Source organism: Mytilus trossulus, chromosome 9 (assembly GCF_036588685.1).
Source record: "Mytilus trossulus isolate FHL-02 chromosome 9, PNRI_Mtr1.1.1.hap1, whole genome shotgun sequence".
In the NCBI taxonomy this organism is placed as follows: domain Eukaryota; kingdom Metazoa; phylum Mollusca; class Bivalvia; order Mytilida; family Mytilidae; genus Mytilus; species Mytilus trossulus.
Window position 1 is genome coordinate 12,233,090 of NC_086381.1, and position 20,704 is coordinate 12,253,793.

The window sequence follows — 20,704 nt, forward strand, 5'->3', positions numbered from 1 at the left end:
TTTAACAAGATGTGAATTAAACCTAGTAACATTGTTCACATCAGTTAAGATATTTATATCTGAATGAACATTTTATTATTTTTATATATATCTTTACAGAATCCAAGATTGATTTGAGCAAACTAGATATCAGACAGTTTGAGTATACTCGGCAACAATGGACTGGTAAATCTCCAAAGCAGTTTCTCATAGATTGGTGTCGAAAACATAAAGTGGATTCTCCAAAGTACCATAAAATTAACCCAGTCAGAAATCTGTGGAAATGCAGGTATGTTTTACTGAAGAAAAACATAATCATTGCTATGACATGTATGAACAAAAATTGAAAATCATGTAAAAACCAAGGACTATTTTTAAAGATAATAAGTGATCATTTTGTGAGGTCTTTGGTTCCATACATGGCTTAGTCCAACCCCAGACTTTGAAATAGTATTTGCTGCCTCTGCTAAGCTTAGCACACAGCATAAAGTAGTAAGAGCACAGCCTGTTTGTCTCTAGACAAATAATAATGTGTCAGGGTTGGATGACAAGGTCTTTCTGTTGAATGTTACCTCAGATTGTCATTCTAATATAATGCAGTGTCATATTCATATTTGATCAATGTGTTGTTCTCCTAATAAACATGTTATAATTACCAGATGAACATTTGACGATTAACATTAATTATATGCAGGTTTTCTGGTAAATGTTTATGCATTCAATTTCTTGTTGTACATATACATTCGCTTCATATGTGTAGTAAATTTGTTATTATCAAAATAAAAGCATCATCAAGACAATGTAAATGAGTTATTCAATAAAGGCTGTATAGTATTCCTTTGGTAACTATTTCAGAGTGACGATAGGGAGAAAGAAAGAAGAAACTATTGAAGCTTGTCCTGAAATTCTATGTGAAAATGTGAAAGAAGCAGAGCATTTGGGATGTACTCTGGCATTATATCATCTATGCAAGGGACAGGTAAGAATCGTATGTTAATAAGCTCATTTTGCATGATTTGTGCTATGGTAGCCATCACTCAAACAGAACTTATTAAATATCAGGTATGATCAATTTTGCTACTACCAGGAGCTGATATATGATTATTTTTTTTCTTCAATACCTTATCTTTAATCATCATCTATAGAATTTTTGTAGACTTAGATGTTTTTTGGAGTGAATGTAATACATATAATCTTTACATGTTCTTTTTTCATACCTAGTGGCTAAAATATGATTTCAAATGAAACCAGAGACAATGTTATATGTTATGCTCTAAATCTTGTCTAGTTTAGACATACTGTAAATAAATTTAGTGCCTTCCAAAGGTCTGTCTGTTTGTATCATTTTAATATCTGAACCAATCTTGGACATATAAGAAATTGTGTTTTATTATGATTTTTAGGCTATACATCAGTTATTGCCTCCACCGTACAGAGATGTGTGGTTAGAATGGCAGGATTCAGAGAAAGCCAAGGCTAAGGAAGCCCAGACAACAGAAAATAAGGTAGATATATAAACAATATTTGTAAAAGTTTATATTTTTTCCTTGATCATCGGCATTGAAAGATATGTTAAAAATTTGTTACTTCTCAAAAAATTGGTGCAATACTGGAGAACTGTACATTTATTAAAGATTGCAAGTCCGGTTGGAATGCTAAATCTTCAGCAAAAGAATCATTGTCTCAATTGCAGAAATTTCTAATTACTAATTATATAAGACAAATATTCTTATAATATTATTTAATTGTAATAGCTTGCATGTGCTATGAATTTCTTGGTATAAGAAAATACTCTATGAGATAGCACCTGTGATTTATCTGCCAATTTGATTGAAGATCATTTTCAAACCTATTCATTGCAGCCAAGAGATCAGCTTATAACTAAATTGATGAAGAAATTACAGTTAGGCAGTAAAAATAGTGAAAACAAGACTACAGAGGGAACTAAAGATGATGATGACACTGTTGACTCATGGGAAAATTTGGAAGAAGAGGTAAAAATTAATTTTTCCACCACATAGGGAAATTATTTTAAAGTATATGGATGTATTGATTGATTAATTGATTGATTAGTGTTCAAGACCTACAGTTTGATATTACTTGCAAAAGTAGGAAATGATATGTGGCAACTCTTTCTAAGTTTCCAACTTGATAGCTCACAAGCTAACAATTTGTAGAGAGATCTCCTTCATCAGCCATTACCTAGTTTAATGTGATTAGATTAACCAGAAAACCCAAGACATTGTACAATATAGTGAAGATTAATAACATAACATCAACTAGGGATTGTGCAATTGTAATAGGTTGTAATTTTATAAAAATTTGAGATTCACATTGATATGTAAAACACACCTGACCAATGCATGATGAAGCAAACTGATAAAATACATCAAATCTTAAACAGAGGTGTGATAATCTAAGCCGTTCATTGTGTGAGTTGTGAAAGACTGTGTACCATTATCTATACTGAATCTGTTTCTGATATTGCCTATACATTCCTTAAACATTTGTAAGAAAAGGATAAGTTTTTTACCACTCTTCAAATTTTGGCTTATTCTTACTCTATAGTATACTTTCTGAATGTTAATAGACGGAAACTGAAAAAGTACAAACAGCTTCCATGCCAGGGTCAAGGAAGCATAGGTCAACTATGGACAGCACAGCCTTACTAGATTTGTGTAAAAGACGTCAACAGACAGACAGATATAGAACTCTCCATCAGACAAGACAGAATTTACCTGTTTATCAGTACCGTGAGTCAATTGTTGATCAGATTAGACGCAGTGGTGTCACTGTTATAGCGGGAGAAACAGGAAGTGGAAAAAGTACACAAATTCCTCAGTTTCTGTTGGAGGTTAGTCTAATATGTTAGTTGTAGTGTAACACAATGTAGTGAAAATTATCTTTTTTCTCATTTTTAAAATTTGTAAGATGTGTTTATATAATTATCAAGTTCTGTCATAACAATGTAAGCATTTTAAACTTTTAATTTCCATTCTTTTGTTGGTAGTACATATTACTTATTTAAAGTCAGCAAAATATGTACACAATAACAATTAAAAGATCGATTCTGATGAGCTCTTAATCTACTAGTGAATATAAGAAAAGTAATTGTTACCAGTGAGATCAAGTAAAATTGAAAAGGAAATAGAACATAGGGAAGGAGGAGATCAGAAAAACCTATATGGACTTATACAATGTTTATTTCATTGCAGAGATACATAACTGATGGAAATGGAGCCCAATGTAATATAGTGTGTACTGAACCCAGGAGAATATCAGCCATTAGTTTAGCCCAAAGAGTGTCTGAGGAGATGGCAGAATCTGGACTTGGTCAGCGAGACTCTTTAGTAGGGTACCAGATCAGATTTGAATCAAAATGTGGTCCTAATACCAAATTGAATTACTGTACAACTGGTGTCCTGCTGAGGAAACTACAGAGTGATACAACCCTAAGCAATGTCACACATGTCATTGTTGATGAGGTGAATACAGGGAAACTTTGATAAGTGTATGATTTCTTAATTAAGTTGAAAGACGGCATTATTCATACATTTTTGTGCAAAAGTGATGATTTTTAGACCCCACCTAGGAGCATTATGTTTTCTAGTCTGCCTCCATTCATTACTTTGTTTGTTCATTTGTCTGGCTTTAGGTTAAAGTTTTTGGTTCAGATAGTTTTTGATGAAGTCCAATCAACTTGAAACTTAGTACACAAAATCCCTATGATATGATCTTTCTTTATTTTTTGTGGAGCCTGAGACTTTTGCCACAGAAAGTTTGACACAGGGATAGTTAGCTAACTCATTTCAGCATGTGCCCCCTTGTAAATCCAAATAAGAGTTTTGATCCCAATTTCACAGTCCACTTAACATAGAAAATAATATTACCAGTGGAGCATCCATGTACTAAAGACACATTCTTGTTTTCAATTAATAATGTACTGTTTTCAACTGAGATTTTATTATGTACTGTCTGCAACCGCGAGTTTCAAGCCAAACCATACAGAAAGCATGTCCTAAAAATTATAATGGAACAAAATGGAATTACTTGTCTTTAAATGAAAAATTTATAAACGAAAAATACTTCTGCATACCTTGAAGACCTAAATTTGAAATCAGAATATAAAGATAACCTTTTCTCTTTTCTAGGTGCACGAGAGAAGTGTTCAGTCAGATTTCCTTCTAGTCATATTAAAAAGGTTAATGCTAAAGAGACCAGATTTGAAAGTTATTTTGATGAGTGCCACATTGGATAGTGAGAAATTCTCAGGATATTTCCAACATTGTCCAGTTATAAATATACCAGGAAGGACATTCCCTGTACAGGTATTTAATGTATTAATAGGTCATTGCTTTTTCAGGCCCAAATTCATTTTAAATTATGAATGAAGGCAATTCACAATAAATCATGTTAAGTAAGAGTTTAAAAGATTTCAAAAAGAAATTTGTTCTAAATAATATCTGTTTTCTTGTTATTGGATTGCAAAAAAATTGTATATGTGAAAACTGACAATTGAACATCAACCCATATAAAAGAAGATTTGTGTGTCCATTTTAGGTGTATTATATGGAAGATGTAGTTAACAAGACAGGATATGCAGTGGAGGAAGATTCACCTTACTCTCTCAGATCTGATCAACTGGTCAAGGTATAAATTGAGGTGTTATAGTGTTGATTGATTTGCACTATAGTTAATACTATTACATACACAACACAACACAAAATCAAAATTGGTCAGATTGTTTTGCTATTGTTAACAGTTATGGAAAATATGTCCAGTGAAAAGAGAAAAGAAAAGTTGAGAAAAATTAAGCAAGTTGAACAAAATAAAGCCATCAAAGTGTTATAGGGGGGGATGGGCAATACCTTTATATGTTGACAGACCCCTATTGCCCCCCTCTTATAGTGGAAATGTCCTGGACTTAAGCATGCATTCAAATTTGTATTGGATGCTTTTCTTTCAAGATTGGTGCATTCAGGAGTAAGAATAAAGACTGGTTGTTGCAAAGTCAGAATAAGATACTTTGGTAGGATGGCCATAACATTGTGAGTTAGCACGTAAAAAACTCTGACCTGGTTTGTGCTATTGAAGTTTAGCGTCTATTTATCTTCCAAAGCAAAACAAACATATTCAAAAACTTCTGCTCCATATTTTGATTTTAATTATACCCCCGCTTTAAAAAAAAGTGGGGGTATACTGTTCTACTTGTCTGTCTGTCTGTACTTCATTAAATTCTATAGTGTATTATTTTTTTTTCTTTGTCATTTTATCTTGCATAGGAAGAGCAAGCCAGTTTGTACGTAACAGAAAAAGGAGGAGACCAGTCTAAAGTGGATGTATTCTGGACAAAAGATAGTATCTCAAAGTTAGATCTGGTAGGCATTTATCATTAATGTCTAATATTTCCATGGTTGGAATTAGGTTTAAATGTTTATATGATTAGAAGAGTAGCAAACAATCAGAAAATATTGGCTGAAATCATTTATATTTTCAATTACAAATTTTTCTAATTGATACATCTGCCCAAATTCCCAGATGGACATAGATAATATGATAAGACAATGGATACCTGCATTTTATACTCGTAAGGAATATATTTTTAATATTATCTTACTTCTTGTCCAATGTATTGTAATTGTTGCAAAGAGCTTTATTTGACCAAAAAGTTATTTATTACAATTGAAAAAGATTTAGAGTGAAATGATACACATGTATAACAGTGATTGTATGCTGTTTTGACTTGCTTTTTGCTAAATAGTAAACTTTGTATGCAAAATATAACCAGTTCAATATTAACCATTAAATAATGTATAAAACAAATTAATGACTATCAATTGAATTTTATATCATTGTAGACAACCTTGTCTCCAGAAAAGTACAGTCTAAAGACCAGAAATACTATCACTAGAATGAACCAAAATAGAATAAACTTTGATCTCATTGTTGTAAGTATCAACCAGGTGTTAATGTTTGAAGAATTGCAATACTAACTAAGGCTGTAAGAATTCATATACGGAAATCAAAATTTCTGGCTAAATACCAGAATAAATGTTTATTCACCTCCCAGTGTTTTTATGCCCCATTTATGGGCATTTTGTTTTCTGGTCAGTGTGTCCGTTTGTTCGTCTGTAAATCTGTCCCGCTTCAGGTTAAGGTTTTTGAATGAGGTAGTTTTTGATGAAGTTGGAAGTCCAATCAACTTAGTATACATGCTCCCTATGATCTTTCTAATTTTAATGCCAAATTAGAGTTTTTATCCCATTTTCACTGTCCACTGAACATAGAAAATGATAGTGCGGATGGTCATAGGAATACATTCTTGTTTTCACTGGCCATTCATAGTTATGGTCCTCATTTGATTGCTATAATTTTGACAGCCTCTTGTTTTAAATAAGTCTAGAGAAAAGCATGAATGTCAATAGAATAGAAAAGGGTACATAACATCTTCCACCTCTAACCTCAGTGATAGTTAACTAATCAGTAAAGATATGTGTCCATATCCTTTGTGACTAAACACTCTACTTCCCCCCTCCTTAGTTTTTAAGCTGTTTAGATTTTTGTTTTGTAGGAAACACTATTGTACATCAGTAATTCTGAAGAATTTAGTGCAGTAGATGGAGCCGTATTGATATTCCTTCCTGGTTTGGCTGATATTCAGGAAGTGTATGAGCTTCTGCAATCTGACAGGAAGTTCTCTGATACAAAAAGGTATGGACAATTGAAGTACCTTAGATATTTAAATTATTTAATTAGATTCAAAATAATTGCAAGACTTTTACTGTTACAATTTATTCACACTGAAGGATGGGATTGGACGGCACATCATTTAAAGTTTGATTGATGGTGGTTATTTTACAAAGATAGCCTTAACAATTAAAGGAATTAATCAATTAAAACCTTTTGAATGACATGGTAAAATACATTTGTTTTATGCACAAGAAAAAGCAGGATAATGAAAGTTACTATAATACATATGATGATTTAGCATACAGCTGAAAGAAATAAACATGAATGTTTTTGTTTGTTTTATTACTGTAGGTACCAGATATTAGCCTTGCATTCTGTATTGTCTTCATCAGACCAGAGTTCAGCCTTTAAAGTGCCTCCATCGGGTGTTAGAAAGATTGTCATAGCAACCAATATAGCAGAAACAGGGATCACGATTCCTGATGTTGTGTTTGTTATTGATGCTGGAAAGGTTAAGGAGACTAGGTAAATTGTTACTAAATCTTGTTTTTTTCCTTTTGAAAAAAACTTTGAAAATGTAGTATGGTATCCTTAACCATGAAAAAGAGGTCAGTAAAGCTAGGTTCATGTATAATATGCTTAGAATTTTAAAAGTATAAAAATTATATACCTACCAAATATGTATTTTTTCAAAAAAATATAGGTAATATATGTAAGAAAATCAAGCATCACACTTTTTCGTGTTCTTAAGCATTAAGATATGGAGAAACCACAGTTAGATACTTTATTTCCCAAACCTTTTGCAATTTTAACACTTTGTGGACCCATTGATGAAAAAAAATCCATGTTTAGTTCATTGCATGATTGGCTAAGTTAGAATGTCATAACCTTCATTAGCTCTCTTGATGAACCAAATGTGCCAACAGGTCTATAGGAAAATTGGCAGCTTTATATTTGTATGACAATGATACAATGGCATAGAAACAGGAATGTGGAAGGCACTCGAAGGGGATATTCATTGATCAGAAATGAAAATTTATTTGATTTTTTCATAGTCGCTTGTGGATTATTAGATTTATTCAATCTTTAGAATTAACATTTTTGAATTTTTAAAGTCCTTGCTAGGGCTTTGACTTTCAAATTTGATAAGTTAACTATCACGTATATACAATGCATATTGAATTACAAATTACAGATACATTGAGTCTAGTCAGATGAGTTCCCTGAAGGAAGTGTTTATCAGTAAAGCTAATGCTAAACAAAGACAAGGTAGAGCTGGACGCGTAAGAGAAGGCTTCTGCTTCAGACTATATACCCATCAGAAGTAAGTTATTTTCTAAAGTTCAAAGAACAGTTGGTAGTTTGTTTTTTTCAGAAGCAAATGCCTCGAAAATGGAGAAACATTTATAATTTCTACTGAATTAAATTTTAAAACATTTACAGTTTATTGATGTATTGTGAAATTTGTATGGTTTTACACGAATATGGTTAATTGTAAAAAAAAAGTTAAAAATATTTGACCTATGTGAAATTGTAAACAGATATGTCTTTCAACTAATATGAATATTCATCAAGAATTTACAGATAAAATATAGCATAATTCCTTGTTTCTAACAAATTTAAATAAAATGACTGTTTGAAAACATAACTACTAGTGGGAAACATCAAGGATTGGCTGATCAACATGAAAACCTACCTGTGGTATGGTTTCATATAAACATCAAGGCTGATCAACATGAAAACCTATGTGTGGTATGGTTTCATATAAACATCAAGGCTGATCAACATGAAAACCTACGTGTGGTATGGTTTCATATAAACATCAAGGCTAATCAACATGAAAACCTATGTGTGGTATGGTTTCATATAAACATCAAGGCTGATCAACATGAAAACCTACTTGTGGTATGGTTTCATATAACATCAAGGCTGATCAACATGAAAACCTATGTGTGGTATGGTTTCATATAACATCAAGGCTGATTAACATGAAAACCTACGTGTGGTATGGTTTCATATAAACATCAAGGCTGATCAACATGAAAACCTACTTGTGGTATGGTTTCATATAACATCCAGGCTGATCAACATGAAAACCTATGTGTGGTATGGTTTCATATAACATCAAGGCTGATCAACATGAAAACCTACGTGTGGTATGGTTTCATATAAACAACAAGGCTGATCAACATGAAAACCTACTTGTGGTATGGTTTCATATAAACATCAAGGCTAATCAACATGAAAACCTACTTGTGGTATGGTTTCATATAAACAAATATTTCCAAACTTGAAAGCCTGCCTATGCTTTTTATGTACCTATCTAAAAAGAACTTGAAAATTTATCAAAAAATGATTGAATAAAAATCGCTATTTTTTTAAGCAAGCCTATTTCTGTCTACTTTTAGATACAAAGATTTAGCCGATTACACTGTGCCAGAGATACAGAGAGTACCTTTAGAAGAATTGTGTTTACATATCATGGTATGTATGATGTTTTATCTACTTTTGATTTTGTATGCTGTAAATTCAGAAACTATTTAGATGATTTTATAATTGCAAAGAAATGCAACATGAAAGATGGTACAATACAAGTATGCAGCATTCATGAAATCACAATAATTTCTTTTTTTATTGTTAAAAATTCACAAAAAATCATCAAATAGGAAAAGCTGCTACATCTTACATTGATAGAATTACAGATAAAACTAAAAAGTTTTTCCCACACATGTTTTGATATGGATAATTTAAGATAAGTTTAAAAATTTTAAAGTTTTAAGAGTACACGTTTACAGCATCTGTTCATAACTTCTGTTTTTTTCATATTAACAGAAATGTCAGCTTGGTGAGCCAGACAATTTCTTAGCAGAATGTTTAGACCCACCTAGACCCCAGGTGATTGCCAGAGCCATGAGTTTGCTGTACGAGATAGGTGCTTGTAAGGGTGTGGCCACCCTGACTCCACTAGGCCACCATTTGGCGGCATTACCTGTACATGTCAGAATAGGGAAGATGTTACTGTTTGGTGCCATCTTTGGATATGTTGAACCAGTGGTATGTATTAAATAGAATTGTTTAGTATAATGGTATACTATATTAGATATTTTGTTCCATTATCATGTGATGCCACCTGGTGAAGGTATTGGCCCTATTTTCTATATGACATACACCTTAGATTGCTGTACAGTTAAATTTGAAAGATTATATTGTAGTCCTGAATAGAGGAACAGAATTTAAAAGATGGTGTTAGGTCTGTCCCAAAAATGAATGTGTGTGTGGAGGGAGAGGATGTTGGAAGGCACTTTGTATTTGATATTTCCTTAATGACGCCTTTTGACGCCACACCCTTTACTCCATAATGACGCCTGTGTAGTGCCTCAGTTGAAACGTCTTACCTAAGACAAATCTGAATCAGACTTATTGTATCCAATATAAAAAGGATATTCATGATAATATCTGAATGGAATTTCATTGTTGAAATAATTGTTTTACCAATGCATTTTTTAAATACTTTAAACCAGATGATTTTTTCTTATTGAAAAAATCTGATGCAAATCAAGTATGTTAAAAATATTTTCGATGGAGGAAAGGGTTAAATGTTGTAGACATTTTTCTTAGATAACCACCACTAATCAAATTTTAATAAAAGTTCTTTCTGACACCAAATATTATCAATTCTGGAAAAGCCCTATTACTATTTCTGCTATCATGCTGTCTGCTTTTTTATGCCCCTACTGTAGATTATACACAATGCTCATTACCACAAAACACAGATCAAATTTGAATGTTGGTGGCATATTTTTTTTTACAGTTCTAGAGAAAGACCCTTTTACAAATTGGAAAAAACTGCTGATTTTCTTTTCCATTCTCTTACTTTAGTTTGCTTCAAATGAATGTTACAATACTAATTACTACTAAACACAGACCAAGTACACATTTTGATAGTCTCTTTTACTGTTCTTCAGTTATGTGCCTTATAAAATTAAATGCAAAGGGCACATCATCTGTATCCCATGGACACATTCACCTTTTATTTTGGTTTTCCCTTGGGTCTTTAGCCTCTTAACTGAGGGACTTAATGCTTAAAACAGTGTTTACTTGTTTTCATGACATTATATTTTCAATTTATTGTAGGCTGTGATTGCTGCTGCCATGACAACAAAAAGTCCTTTTGTGGCACCTTTAGATAAGCTAGACCTGGCCAACCTTGCAAAGAATTCCATGGCAACTTCCTGTTGTGACCACCTTACACTTTACAGAGCTTATACAGGGTATATTTTAGCATTAAGTTTACTTTACAAGGGATTCAGAACTAATTGAATCAGGAATCTTATAAATTGATGTAGAATTGTCAAGCCATAAGACATGGTTACAGCAAAATTCATTGAATGAGTAGGTAAAGTTAATGTCTTTGTTAAGCTGCTCGGTAGCTGAATTGTGAAGTCATAATAAGTTAGGTATACTGTGGATTCATTTAATTTCATGGGATTGAATTTTGTTGGATTGAGGAAAACTTGCATTTTTTGAATATTTGATTTCGTCATTTTTCTAGTATCTGCACAATCAAAGCCTATAGAAAATTTTTAATTCTTTAAACATTTGAATTTGAGGTTCACCAAAGCCCATGAAATCCAAGAAAAATTGGTATCCAACAAATTATAATGAATTCACAGTACTTCTCTCCTTTGAGAGTAGGCTAGTCTGACAGAAAACCAATCTTTCAACAATAGGACTAGACTATTCCAAAAGGAGGGTAGTATACCTCATCTAATAAGGACTTCAATGTTCAGCAAGCAAGAAAGCTAATTAGATATTACCTTTACATACACACTCAATGAATTCTTCTGTAAAAGTTTTTTGTTTCATTTTATATATCATCACATTTGTCTGTTTTATGCCTAAAACATGTTTTAATTTTACAGATGGAAACAAGCCCAGAAAGTGGGTTATCAGTCAGAGCAGCAGTATTGTCAGAAAAACTTCCTGAAAAGGCACACATTACTGGAAATAGAGGTATTGGTACTGTGAATACCTTATAATCTGTAAGATACCAACTTTTGGGGTACTTGTGAGGCCTACATTCAAATGTTAAACAAAGAGCGGCTTTGTATGTGAAATTTGGACAGTGAAATATAATATTTCTAAAAATGCTTTTGAAATAGAATAGAAAATTGGTATAGAAGAAAATAAATGAATCCTCAGTTATTCATAGATAATAACATAAGATGTATGTTTCATTATAATACGTTATTCTGATTGGCTAACTGCACATCACATGATAGTCTGTAAGCAATTACATTACTCAATAAAACTTATCATTCATGACAACACCAGGTCCCACAATAAAGTGCACAGGTGAATTAAAAAAAATAAAAAAATAATTGTGTTTTCATGTACTTCGATCAATGCTTTTACACCCCAATGAAGTTACAAAAAGAAGCATTCATTTCTTAAATAATTTTCTATGAATTGGACAATAGTTGTAGTGGCCTCCTTACATTCAAAGTCTGTTCATGGATTTGATGATGATATTTGATTTATAATTTTTTTGCAATCGTCGCAATAATTTATGGCTTTTATGTTCCTGTCATGTTTACATTTACTTTATATCTTCTCTTTTCAAAATGAAAGCAAATACTGCACCAAATCTTACCTCAAAAGATATTAGAAAGAGTACTGATATCTTTATCTAGAATAAATGATCAGAATATGATAATAGCTTCTGTCCTGTTTCAGAATGTAAAGAACGACCTTGTCAAGTTAGTAAGATCTATAGGCTTTAGTGACACAATACAAACAATCCAACAACCCAAACCAAAATATGGGGAAGTGCTTGATATCAGTAAAGCTGCTGTTGCTATGGAAACAGATTTAACCAAACCTATGATTGCAATGGTAAAAGCTGTTATCACAGCTGGCTTGTATCCAAGTGTTGCCAAGGTTACGTATGATGCCCCTGTTGATGCAGCTGCTAACCCTCGAAAGGTTCCCTGTTTAGGAGAGACAGCACAAGGACCAGCACATGTGCATCCTTCATCAGTAAATAGACATCTGGCAGCCACTGGTTGGATTGCATACCAAGAAAAGGTAGAAATTAATTAGAATAGATTTGAATATCAATCTTTTTTAAAATATCACACTGTTTACCAGCTTTTCATGCTGTTCAATACCATGAGACTGTTCAAAACAACTGTCAGACTGTAAACCAGCTTATCTCAACAGATACTTGTTTTTCATGTTTAGCCCTTTCCAGACAAAGGACTAGGGGCTATAAGGGCCATTTTTGGCCCCACCCCCAAATTCCATTTAATTTGTCATGTTGTAAGTCTATACCATAGACCTTCTGAAAATAATCGAATTTTGGGTCTAGCTCGTTTATTATGTTGCCTAGCAACCACTAAAATGGCGGAGTTAAACTCATCAAATATGATTATTATACAGCTTAAATATATCTATATTTGAAATTGAACCTGTTTAGCATGTAGTGAACTTTACACTTGTACATTATTTAAATATTATATAATTAATTGCACATTTTTGCCAATTCACTGTTGTTTCTCCCTAGCAACATATCTGTGCCCATGGCAACTGCGATTTGTTTTCTATTTACAAGATTTAATTTTAAATATATTGAAACAGAAAGGCAATTTAAGATGTAAATTGTAAAAAGAAACAAACTCCAAGGTAAATATTAAGGGGGAAAGCAATATTGAAACACCAACAAACAAAACAAAACACCTGGTATTGCTGATATATACAGATTGTGCATCTGATGCTGGGTGGGGTCTCACTTATCAGCGACAAGAAGAATAATATAAAGACAAGACACATTTAGCGCTTAGAAATCTTAATATTGATTATCTTAAATAAATAGATACAGACACATGTGTTAAAGGGTGTTTTCAGAAGTCAGTGTATTTCCATGACAGTAGTTATGTTTCCAGAAGGGGTTGGGGTTGAAGGGGGCACTTCTATTTACACCTTTTTAAGCTTGAATAAGTGAAAAGTTGAGAAAACTATCAGATATATATGATATAACTTTTTTTCCTACGCAATTTATGAAAAGGTATATATCTTTAAAATGTAAAACTGGGTAAGGTGACAAAACAGCGGCACCCCCTATCAATTAAGTATTGAAGTACACCCCCTCCCAACCCCTCTAGACTTATGTAAAGGATCGTTAGGGTTGACTTTTCCAAATTCATCTTATTTTTATTATCTATTTCAGTCGTCCAGACTTATAACCGTATCATTCTATAGAATTACAAAACTGGAACATGCTACTATATCAAATAAATCTGTATTCTTAGATTTTTTCTATAATCATTATATATATATATATATATATATATATTATTTGTTTTATTGTAGTTTTTATCAATGTGACTAGTTTACTCAGTTTCGCCTTCACTAATCTTAGCGTCGTATGACTTGGTCTTTGATCATCATGACTATATTCATTATATATTCGTCAAAATTATTGAAAACAAGAATGTGTCTTTAGTACATGGATGCCCAAATCGCAAGACTAACAATGGCCAGGAAATCCTAGGTTAGGACAGGCCCAAAAAAATCGGCAGATTTAAACATGTTATTTTTACGATCTCAAACCCCCTCTCCCTTTACCTCTAGGCAAAGTAGAAAAAAATCAAACACACAATACACACAGTAAAATTTACTTCAAAAAAAGTCTCAGTCTGATGCCGAATTCAACTACCTTGACCAAACACTTAAACCTGAAGCTTAAACCTGAAGCGAGACACAAGGACAATCGGACGAACAGACTGACATACGCACGGACGAACAGACGCATAGACCAGAAAACATAATGCCCACAAATGGGGCTTAACAACAAAGCCGGGTCACATTTTAAAATTTACACTTCATTTTTACGCATGATTATAAAACTGTTCAAAACATAACCTTTAAGAAGGTAACAGACATGTAGTATGCTTACAGACTCCAGGCTCTTGTTTCTATGAATGGAAAGGTCAATTATCCATATATACATTTGCAAATTTACAGATCTTACATTGTTGGGTTGATGTTTAGACGAGTTGTATATACATAATGTACACAGCCATGTATCACCATCACTGCTGGTGATCCAATGAATAAATCTGTTGTAGAGTTGTCACAGGCTCAGGCATACTTATAAAATAATATATACATTTTTATACGGATATATGGATAGTCTACCTTATGCTGTTTCCGTTTTTTTACCATCAAATTTTATAGAACTTGTTCTCTATGCACATTACCCACAAAGACACATCCAATTGGAATATAGGTAGTTTCATTTTCGAAATAAATCTCGTGTTTCTCGCCAATTATGGAAATTTAAGTAAAATACCCCCCCCCCCAACCTCCTCCCCTACATTTCGTTACATAAATCATGGATCTGACCCTAATACTAGAGAGAGAAGATTGCCCCATTCAAACAACGAATTTTGAATTTATAATTAGCAAAAACATCAGAAATGTACAGATTTTTTTTATATTGAAGGTCTATCTAGAATTTCATAATTAAAAAAATTGTCCTCAAAGTTGTTATTGACTCCCTTACGCATGAAGTCTATTGCTGTCGGATTTTTTAAAGAAATTTAACTAGATAAACTTACGGAAATATATTATTAGGAATACACTTTACATTCATAAACAAAAAAAATAAGTTTCTATAGGTATTAGAATGTATAAACTAAACTTTGTCAGATGAAAAGGTCCAATTTGGACGGCAAATTTCAGCTTTTTATTGCTCAGCTTGGCTATGAAAAATATAAAAATAAACTATCGCACCAACCTTGCACCAAAAAGATTTTTTATCCGAAGTTTGATAGGTATAAACTTGTCAAAATGTTAAAATTTCTAATTGGTGCAAGCATGGTGCGGTGGTCAAAATTTAGAAAAACCATCAAATTTTCGGTATTTTGGCTTATTTTCCCAATTATGACGTCATTTGCACCTACCATTGTGACGTCATTGAACCTTTTTTAGTTAAATAAAAACATTTTTTTTAAATCATTTACTCATATTCTAATAATTTATGGAGAAAAATCTGCTCTGTTAGAATTTTTATTATCTTGTAAATCTGGGGCCATTTTAGGCCATTAAAGCCCCTACTGACAATTTATTTTCAAGACTTCTTATCTTTGTTGATGTATTAATATAAGAAGAGTTTGAAATATGTGTGACAATTCATATCCACAAAATTTTCTCGCCTCCTTTTGACTGGAATGCTAATATATTTGATCTGCAGCTTGATAAAGTTGATGGAAGTGAGTAAGCAAGTTATTTTGAACATCTTCCATATGGTGGCATTTTTCTGCCTAGTATAGGAAATTTTACAACACTCAATGTACAAGTTTTACAAGGAAAATTTCATAAAAAAAATATTATTTTGCATCAGTTAGAGGGAATAATTCAGATCTATTCCAGCATACATATGACCTCAATCAATTTCATGCAGCACGAATGACCTAGTATTGGTCCAGTTTAAATGTGATTCCTAATTAGTCTAGATTTGGGAGGATGTTACCTGTAAAACTTTAAAAGCTTATACTTATTTGAAATTTCAGGTAACAACATCTAAAGTATATCTCAGAGAGACGACACTGGTTTCACCTTTCTCCCTCCTGTTGTTTGGTGGAGATATCCATGTCCAACACACAGCTCAACTTGTTACAGTGGATGATAGGATTAAATTCAGAGTATGTTACTTCTCTTTTTTAGCTCTCAAGGGCCCGCATGTGAGCTTATGCAATCACTTGGCATTGTCGTAAACTATTTTAAAAATCTTCTCCTGAAACTACTGGACCAAATGCCTTTAAACTTTAATTAAAAGGTCCTTAGGCTTTCTACTTTATAAATTGTATTGAAGATTTGATCCATCAACAAACATGGCCGCCATGGCTAAAATTAGACCATAGGGGTCAAATGCAATTTTTTTGTTATATCTTAAAAAAAACTAAGGCTTTTTGAGCAAATCTGACATGGGGTAAATTTTTCAAATGTTAGCAGCCCTGAAAATTTCAGACGAATCAAACAACACATTGTTGGGTTTCTGCCCCTTAATTGGTATTTTTAAGGAACTTTTGCAGTTTTTTTATACCCCCGTTTTCAAGAAAGGGGGGGGGGTATACTGTTTTACCTCTGTCTGTCAGTCCGTCCATCCCATGAAACTTTCGTCACATTTTTCTCAGGAACTACACATCCACCCTTTCTGTAATTTGGTATCAACATTTATATATGTCAGCCATACTGTGTGATGTGTTTTCAGATTCATCATTCATCGACTTCCTGTTTACTGAACACCTCTGTCTGTCCATCAGTCAGTCCGTCCGTCCGTCCCATGAATATTTTTCGTCGCATTTTTCTCAGGAACTACAATTCAAGGATTTCTGAAATTTGGTTTCAGGGTTTATCTAAGTCAGCTATACCGTGTGATGCGTTTTCAGATTGATCACTTGACAACTTCCTGTTTACCGAACACTTGTATGATTTTACACATGATAGCCAAGTTGAAAATTTTCGTCCCATTTTTCTCAGGAACTACAATACAAGGAATTCTGAAATTTGGTTTTAGGATTTATATAAGTCAGCTATACTGTGTGATGCGTTTTCAGATTCATCACTTGACAACTTCCTGTTTACCGAACACTTGCATATTTTTACACTATTAATATTATCCACTTGCGGCGGGGGTATCATCAGTGAGCAGTAGCTCGCAGTTTCACTTGTTGTTATTATCTTGAATATTATTATAGATAGATATAAATTGCAAACTGCAATAATGTTCAGCAAAGTAAGATCTACAAAAAAAGTTTTCTATGACCAAAACTGTCAATTGACACCTAAAGGAGTTATTGCCCATTTAGGACAATTTTACACAAGTTCATGTTTTTTTTAAACTTTAAAATCTTCTCAAATGAGTCTAGTATAAATTTCGTATTTTATTTCCTTGTACCTTAGGAAATATAGACACTATGGCTAAGAAAATATGACAGATACAATGACCATTTTTAAAAATGGCATTTTTAAGCCACATATTGATAAAAGATTTAGGCAAAAAAATAACAGGTGAGTGATTCAGGCTCTTAAGAGCCTCTTGTTATACAATGTATATATGAATGCATTGGTTCAATGATTTCAATAACAGTATAATTACAAGAATCTTAAGAAAATAGTCAACTTTGATTGATTATTTTATTATGCAAGAATACCAAAACTGCTTGTATAGGTAAATTTTATGTCTTTTTTATTAACTTTTTTAAACAGCTGTTTCCTTAACAAGCCTATAATTGAAATCAATGCAAAAACATTTGTATGTGGGTGGAACATTTCCATTGTAAATTCATTGTTGAAATCATCAAATTAAACTTTTGACCCCAATTTCACCGTCCACTAAACATAGAAAATGAAAGTGCATGTTTTAGGAAAGTTTTTGGTCAAGGTAGTTTTTGATGAAGTTGAAGTCCAATCAACTTGAAACTTAGTACACATGTTCCCTATGATATTATCTTTCTAATTTTAATGCCTAATTATATTTTGTATCCAATTTCATGGTCCATTGAACATGGAAAATGATAGTGGGAGCACGGCATCAGTGTACTGTGGACACATTCTTGTTCTTTAGAAAATAGTCAACTTTGATTGATTATTTTATTATGTAAGAATATCAAAAATGCTTGTATAGGTAAATTTTATGTTTTTTTATTATTCACTGTTTTAAACAGCTGTTATTTTAACAAGCCTATAATTGAAATCAATGCAAGAACATTTGTATGTGGGTGGAACATTTCCATTGTAAATTCATTGTATGTCTCTTCCCTCTGAAGTAATCAGAATGAGAATTTATGAGTTCTTGATATAGACATGAAACACACTTGAAATATTTAAGTAGTTTGAAGATAATTTTTATATAAAATACAGTATAGACTAAAAGTGATTGATTTGATACCTAAATTTTATAGCAGAAGTTTCAGAAATAACCACTAAACTTCCAATTTTAATTAAAGAGTTTTTAAACTCTCTCACAGAACATAACCATTTAATAAATATGATGAGTAGGACAATGTGCTCTTATTTTTTTAGACATATGCTAAAACTGGTGTGATCTTCAGAGAACTCAGAAAACTACTAGATGAGCTGTTAGACAAAAAGTTAGAGAATCCAACATTAAATTTGCTAGGTAAGTATTTGTGAAGAATTAAGTGGCTAGTTTAGCTGGATATATTTTCCAGAAGGTAATATTTTGAAGTTATAAGCCTGCTTAAACCTTAACTCCACACAACTTTTTAGGAAAACTAACTTGAAAATAAGACACCAAATCAACATTTTATAATAAATTTGACCACCTGTTACTCAAAGATGAAGGACTTGTTCATTTTTCGTTTGTAAGTAGGAGCTGTACTGATGAGCACCAGATGTAATTCTTAGATTGATAAATATTTTGATGTTTTTCAGTATTTGGCTTTGTGGCTACATCAATTTTCAAAGTCTTATCATGTTTGATGGAGAGAATAATAATGTTTTTTTACTATATAGGTGATAGAGTAATTAAGTTGATATGCAGATTGATAGACTGTGAAAAATGAAGACAAAAAAAAACAGTTCATAAGAAGAAGAAATCGGGAATTGTAATAGACTAGATATGAAGAAGAAATTTGGAGGTTACTAGACTGTGAAATATGAGGGCCAAAAGCAGTTTATGAGAAAAATAAGAAATTTGTATGTTGAATTAAGAAGCCAATTCAGAAAAGAGAATTTATGAACAGTTGAAGTTCTGTTGCAGACCCCAAAGAAAAGTTGCAAGAAGAGTGTCATCAGGAAGTAGAGCCATCTATAACTGGAGATGTATTACACCAAGGTTAAAAATAGTTTTACATAGCATTGAAGATGTATAAAAACTAAAGAAAAAATGTGAACATCCAAGTGATGTAATAGATGATATCTTTTTATGTATATAAACCTAAATGTACTGAAGCTTTGATTGGTGATTGGTGTCATAGCTATGTGTCTTTTTTTTTTTTTAGTAATAATCAAAGATCTTATTACCTAAGAATGAATAACTTTTCATTAGACTGTAATTTGATAAGGGTATTATTTTCATTCTCTTGTCAAATGGTGATCATACATAGTGCTTAATATAGGGTCTATTGTCTGCTTAAGGCACAAATGTAAATTGTCATCTTTAAGGCCTTAGTAGAAAATTATAATCAGCAGTTGTAATTCTCTCAATAATATTTAATGGAAAAAAAACACATCAATTAGAAAAGAATTTACCTCCAGTTTTTAAAGGTTAAAGGTCATTAACCCATTTAACTAAAGTCGCTCGTTGATTATCGTTTACGAATCCACCACTACTTATCAATTCTCTAATACATAACTTTAAAAAAAAAAAAAAAAAAAAAGGTATTCAGCTTTCATACACTTAAAGTTTTTCATAAAAGTTTAAACTGGCTCTTATTTAATATATTTTGATGTACAGTGTGCTCAGTAATCCTTTATAATCTGCACTTTCCTTGTTGATAAGTCACATATCTGACCTACGTTTATTGTCACTTTTTCATATTTCCAAAATGGTATTGTACTCATCCAATGACTTGGAAATCTATTAGGTCAATAACAACCCGGTCTGGCACACCCCCTTGCCGTGTTATAGTTATTGCAGACCTCTTTCCCATCGTGCAAATTCGTGTTCTGCCCCTCCTATCGACGCGATCGGAAGATGGTCTATTCCTCGGATAAGTACTATGTTCTGCTGATTGAGAAGAAAGAGGGCAAAAATTTGTTCCATGATCAATAGCGTAACAAAGTCTACAAACTTCTGGCCTTGCATGAGGTGCTAAAAGCGTAAGAATGTCATTGGCTTTCACTCCCCAGTCAAATTTAACTTTGAAATCGCGAAGTGCAGTTGCAGCTTTGGCAGCAAAAAGCTTATGATATTCGTAAAATTTTTCACCGTAGCTAGATTCAATTTGTAAAATGTTAGCTAAGTAACAATCTAATTCTTCATTGCGTTGAGGAAAAACCCTAC

The 20,704-nt window shown here is 32.5% G+C and overlaps 1 protein-coding gene across 1 annotated transcript in view; it reads left to right on the forward strand.

Moving 5' to 3' along the window:
- LOC134685125 (ATP-dependent RNA helicase dhx29-like) overlaps positions 1 to 19,650 on the forward strand; it is a 32,105-nt gene extending 12,455 nt beyond the window's left edge. The window contains exons 9-29 of the mRNA XM_063544589.1: positions 100 to 268; positions 835 to 958; positions 1,383 to 1,484; positions 1,842 to 1,973; positions 2,570 to 2,833; positions 3,195 to 3,464; positions 4,131 to 4,307; positions 4,540 to 4,629; positions 5,262 to 5,357; positions 5,838 to 5,927; positions 6,551 to 6,690; positions 7,021 to 7,194; positions 7,865 to 7,993; positions 9,078 to 9,153; positions 9,502 to 9,723; positions 10,804 to 10,940; positions 11,592 to 11,682; positions 12,406 to 12,756; positions 16,245 to 16,376; positions 18,760 to 18,856; positions 19,213 to 19,650. Of these exons, the coding sequence (XP_063400659.1) occupies positions 100 to 268; positions 835 to 958; positions 1,383 to 1,484; positions 1,842 to 1,973; positions 2,570 to 2,833; positions 3,195 to 3,464; positions 4,131 to 4,307; positions 4,540 to 4,629; positions 5,262 to 5,357; positions 5,838 to 5,927; positions 6,551 to 6,690; positions 7,021 to 7,194; positions 7,865 to 7,993; positions 9,078 to 9,153; positions 9,502 to 9,723; positions 10,804 to 10,940; positions 11,592 to 11,682; positions 12,406 to 12,756; positions 16,245 to 16,376; positions 18,760 to 18,856; positions 19,213 to 19,262 (3,113 nt within the window). The 3' untranslated portion in view covers positions 19,263 to 19,650. The remainder of the gene's footprint in view (positions 1 to 99; positions 269 to 834; positions 959 to 1,382; positions 1,485 to 1,841; positions 1,974 to 2,569; positions 2,834 to 3,194; positions 3,465 to 4,130; positions 4,308 to 4,539; positions 4,630 to 5,261; positions 5,358 to 5,837; positions 5,928 to 6,550; positions 6,691 to 7,020; positions 7,195 to 7,864; positions 7,994 to 9,077; positions 9,154 to 9,501; positions 9,724 to 10,803; positions 10,941 to 11,591; positions 11,683 to 12,405; positions 12,757 to 16,244; positions 16,377 to 18,759; positions 18,857 to 19,212) is intronic.
- Positions 19,651 to 20,704: the final 1,054 nt, after the last annotated feature.